The sequence below is a fragment of the Belonocnema kinseyi genome, chromosome 8 (assembly GCF_010883055.1).
Source record: "Belonocnema kinseyi isolate 2016_QV_RU_SX_M_011 chromosome 8, B_treatae_v1, whole genome shotgun sequence".
Taxonomy (NCBI): Eukaryota; Metazoa; Arthropoda; class Insecta; order Hymenoptera; family Cynipidae; genus Belonocnema; species Belonocnema kinseyi.
In genome coordinates this window covers 74,372,278-74,377,265 of record NC_046664.1, presented here as the reverse complement: position 1 = coordinate 74,377,265, position 4,988 = coordinate 74,372,278, and the positions used below count along the sequence as shown (strand labels likewise).

Genomic DNA, 4,988 nt, shown 5'->3' with positions numbered 1-4,988 from the left:
TTACCAGAAAAATTCATTTTCCGTTTAAATTATAATGGTTTCTTTTGGGATTTATAAATCTTTTTTCGTTAAAATTCAATAGCTTTATTGAAAATGTGTCTGTTTTTGAATTAAAACTGATCTCTTCTGATAAAATTTGTCTTTTTTCGGAGAAAATTAAAAATGCATCTATTTTTTTTAATTTGAAAGTTTAAAATTAGAAAACTAAATTTAATTTTTAGTACTAAAGCTTCTAAAATTCTAAAATTTTTAATAAACAATCATTGTTTATGATTAAAACTAAAACTACGCATCCTATCAAAAAATGATTAATAAGTTAGGTCCTTTTTAGGTAAACAACTGTTTTGACATTTTTTTCGTAACTTTTGTCGTTAATTCAAAAATTCGATTTATTTTAATGTTGTTGCTCTTACAAATAAACAGAAAATTATACTGCCAGTAAGAAAAGAATTTTTGATTTTTTATTATTTTTGTGCAATAAAAATAAAAATTTTCGTTTTTTTGAAATTTTTGAAATTTGAAAATGCTGTTTTTAAATTTTTCAATGATTTCGCAGAATTTCGACAATGAATTACAAAATTTTAATGTAAAAATTTTCAGTTTGGCAATATTATTAAGTTTTAGAATAAATCAAGTAGGCTTAAAAGATATTTATAGGTTCTCAAAAGATTTAAAAAAATTGTAATCAAAATGTATATCTTTAATGATTTCGAACAATCAATTTAGAAGTCTTTTGAGAAATAAAAAAAGTTTTAAGAGAAAAAAAAATGTTAAAAATTTTTTTTTATTCTTCTGAATATTTACTAAAGTCGTGAGTTTCATAAGTTAGCAAACAATAAAATTATATACCTCTAAGAAATGCATGCACAATAAAAAAATATTTCCTAGTATTTTCCATTATCAATAAAAATTTAAAAGTTAAAATAAAATAAAAACTTAATAAAATTTTTTTGACAAATTCCGAAACTCTACTGAAGTAGTGAGTTTCATAATTCAGTAAACAGTAAGAATATGTATTTCTTAAAAATTTAGGCTTATATGTTCACGTCCATCCTTATTGAAAAGTGAACAATTTAAATAGAAGTAGAAACTTTAAGAACATGTTGTTTAAAAAAAAATGTTGAACGTCTACTAAATTTTTTTAATTTGATGATGAAAGGTTCGAAGAGAATAAATAAATTTGCTCAAGATTTACAGAAATTTTTTTAATGATTTTTTATTTTTAAAATTTACTTTAGGATGATGTTTAAAACGATTCCTAAGATTTTAAGAACTTCTGAATAATAATATGTAAGAGTTTAGGATTTTTTATAGTTCCATAGGATTTAGCCATTTTTTTAGGGATGATTCGAATTACTTCAAAAGATACTTAGGTTTGAACAAATTCAAGCAAAATTTAGATTTTTTTTTAATTAAAAAAAGTTTTCAAAATTTAAATTTTAGTTTTTTTATAGATTTAGGAAGGTTTTAAGCAAATATAAAGTGTTTCTTGAGATGGGGGAGTTTTTTTATTTTGTAAAGACTTTTTAATATTAAAAAAAATCAAGTAAGTTTAGAAGAAACTTAGGAACTTTATATTATTAGAAGAGAATACAAATATTTAAAAACTTGAACATATTTCTGGAAGCTTAAAAAATATTCTTATATTTATTTTCACTCTGTAAAAGTCCTAAATATTTTTTAAACTGATTCAAGTTTTTCATACAAATTTTATTTTTATATTCATTTAGAAATTAGTATTATTCTAGTACCTTCCGAAAATTTATTTACAAAAATACTTCGGAATGCTCTCCAGCATTATTAAAAGGTTAAAATTAAAAAATAATAATAAAACCTTTATGAACTTACAATCGAAAAGTTCTAGACCTCTACCGAAGTCAAGAGTTTGATCATTCAGAAAAAATAAAATTATATACGTCTAAAAAATGTATACTTACGAAAAAAGCTTTCTCAGTATTTTTCGTTGTTATTGACAAGTTTAAAGGTAAAGAAAGTAAAAACTTAATAAATTTTTTAGTAAAATTCTGAAATTGTAGATCTCTCTGGTATAAGAAAATTTTCTTTTCTTTGAAATTAATATCGATGCGATACATTTTTCTCAGATTAAAAAATGAATGTATCGTCAATCTCATTATTCGAAATTCAATATTTTTTCAATAAATATTTAAACTTTAAAATTTATTTTTTGTTAAAAACGTTCAAAATAAAGTAATTTTAAATGGGAAACATTCAAAATTTGAAAAATCTCTACTAAGAACGTTGACAATTAAACTAATCCGAACTACATTTAAGTCTAAAAAAATGTTAAAAAATTTTGTTTTAATTTTATTTCCACATGTCTGAAATGTTCAAAAATATTATGAATTTTCTCAAAAATCTTGAAAAATTATATTTATACAATAGTAAAAAAATTACAAAAAAATTAAAAAAAAAACAGTTGCCCAAAATTTGTATTTTGTATTTAAAAATTAAATTTCCTCAAATTATTATTAAAAAATTTTTTTTCTTGACTAATAAATGTTTTTTTGTTAAAATTCAACCATTTTTTTAAATGTGTCTTTTTTGTTTGCTAATTCATCTACTTTAAAAAAATTTGTTTTTTTTTTAGAAAATTAATCTTCCTGTTAGAAAATTTATCTATTCGGTTTGAAATAAAGTTTTTTTCCAGCATCTTATTTTTAAGTTTAAAAAATAAACTATTCTATAGAAAATTTCTCTCGTTGCGATAAAAATTTTCTTTTAATTTAAATTTTGAATAAAAACTCACCCAGGACACAATTGTGGGAAAAGCAGGACATCCTTTAGTTTAGTCTCACACGTTGAAGGTATTTTTTCTCCTGGATACAAACCCTCCAAAATCAATTTTACAGATTCTTTTGTTCGATTGACGTCTGTACTTCGAGATTCAACAGCACCGTGGACGTACTCAGGTCCGAAAAAATCATTGTATGTCTTTCGAAGAAATTTACCCAGATTGAACTCCCTTAACTCGCCACTCTAAAGAAAAGAATTTGTATCAAATCTTATGAGTTTCAATACGAAAATAACGAAAAAATATTGTTGTAAAATATAGTTCTTATTATTACTTTAGTTAATTTTCCATATCCTGGAGGATCAAAATTTTTCTTTAGATATGGATCATTTGGGTAAAATTCAAATGGGGGTGCTGGAACTCGGTCTCCATGACGTGGAATCTGAAATTTTTAATTTTTAATGGCATGGGTTACTGAGGTGGGTAGAAGTAATTTATAATGTGTTAAAGTATGTAACAGATTATTTATGATGTCCTAATCGAATCAATGAAAAAGAGTAATTTTTTATTGGCACTGATTATTTATTGAAATTGATTGTTTTTCAAAAATAAAGAATAAAATAAATGTAGGATTTTGAATAATTAACACAGGGTCTCAGGGAAGTTTTATAAGAAGCACACTAAATAACTGATAAAAATTCTGTTAACTTAATATAAATGGTCAACGAAAATAGAAAGTTGGTAAGAGAAATAACAGGATTTTTTGTTAAAGTTTCTTGATTGAAATTTTGTTTGTATTCATTTATTTATCTTGTATTTTACTGATAGTCTTTTTCTTCTGAGCACTATATTTTTAGTTTCAAATTTTATTATTTTTTTGAAAATTCAACAATTTTGTTAAAACTACTTCTTTTTTTATTAAAATTTAAAATACTTCGGTAGGCTGTCATTTTTTTAAAATTCATATTTTGGTATTAAAAATTCATCTCTTTTCCTAAAAATTTAACGTTTTCTTAATAAAAATATAAGTTTTTTTGAAAATTAGTTTTGTTTCGTTAAAAAATACACAAATTTGTAAAGAAATTATTTTTTTCCGTTCAAGATTAATAATTTCAGTAAAACTTTGACCTTTTTGACGAATACTTTGTTGTTGTTTTTTTCGTTGAAAATTAATTTTTTTAACTTAAAATCAAACTATTACAGTTAAAGATGCATCATTTTAGTTCAAAATTCCCTTTTTTGGATGAAAATTTTACTATTTTGTAAACATTTAATTTTGTTGAATTGAAAATTCACGAACACGGGGAAAAATTAATTTTCTTTGTAAAAAATCTATTTTTTGTTTTGATATTCTCTTTGAATTAAAATTGAGCTATTTTTTTAAATTTTTGTTGATGTTAATAATTAATATTTATAACAGAAAACGTAACTTTTTTATTTTTTGTATTGAAAATGTAAATTTTCCATTTTTGGTTAAAAATGCAACTATTGAAATGAAAATTTATATGTTTTGTTGAAAACTAGAGATTTTTTTAAAATTTAGGTAAGATTAATATAATTCAAAAGGTTCATAAGTTTTAAAGAGATTGAAAAATAATTTTTAATTAAAAAAATTTTAAGAAAATTGGAAAATAAATGTTTATAGAAAAAAAATTTAGAAGCGTTTAATAATTTTGAAAGATTTAAAGAGAATAACAAAACTTTGTAAGATTCACGGGAGAATTTTATATAATTTCTTATTAAAAAAAATTAATTTTAAGAGCAAATTGAGAAAATAAAGTATTTTAATGAAAAGTTGGTCAGTTTTGCAAGATTACAAAATTTTAGAAACAATTCATGTAATTTTTTTTTTGTCAAGATTTGAAAACATTTATGACAAAATGTAGATTTTTGAAGTTACAGCAAAGAACAAAGTATTTACACACAGTTTTTAATTTCTTCGCTATTAGCGATTGATTGCTGCATAATATTTATTAAATGATTATTATAAAAATCAATGACATAGATTATTTAATTCAATAGAAAGTGAATTTTTCATTAACTATGTTTAAAAACATGTAATTATAGTTAAACTGTCATAATAAAAGATTGAAAATAGTTTTTTGTAATTACTCTTTACTGTTTCATCAATAAATAATCGCTAATAAAAATAAATAAAAAATGATATCTAAGAATTATTTCATAGTTGGAATATCAAAAATAATTGACCCAAGTTATGTTTATCAAAAATAACAAC

General features: G+C 21.9%; 1 protein-coding gene across 1 annotated transcript in view; it reads right to left on the bottom strand.

Annotated features, from left to right (window-relative positions):
* LOC117178550 overlaps positions 1 to 4,988 on the bottom strand; it is a 55,391-nt gene that overhangs the window by 34,829 nt on the left and 15,574 nt on the right. The window contains exons 2-3 of the mRNA XM_033369978.1: positions 3,087 to 3,194; positions 2,768 to 2,997 (exon numbers count right to left, since the gene is read on the bottom strand). Coding sequence (XP_033225869.1) covers positions 2,768 to 2,997; positions 3,087 to 3,194 — 338 coding nt within the window. The remainder of the gene's footprint in view (positions 1 to 2,767; positions 2,998 to 3,086; positions 3,195 to 4,988) is intronic.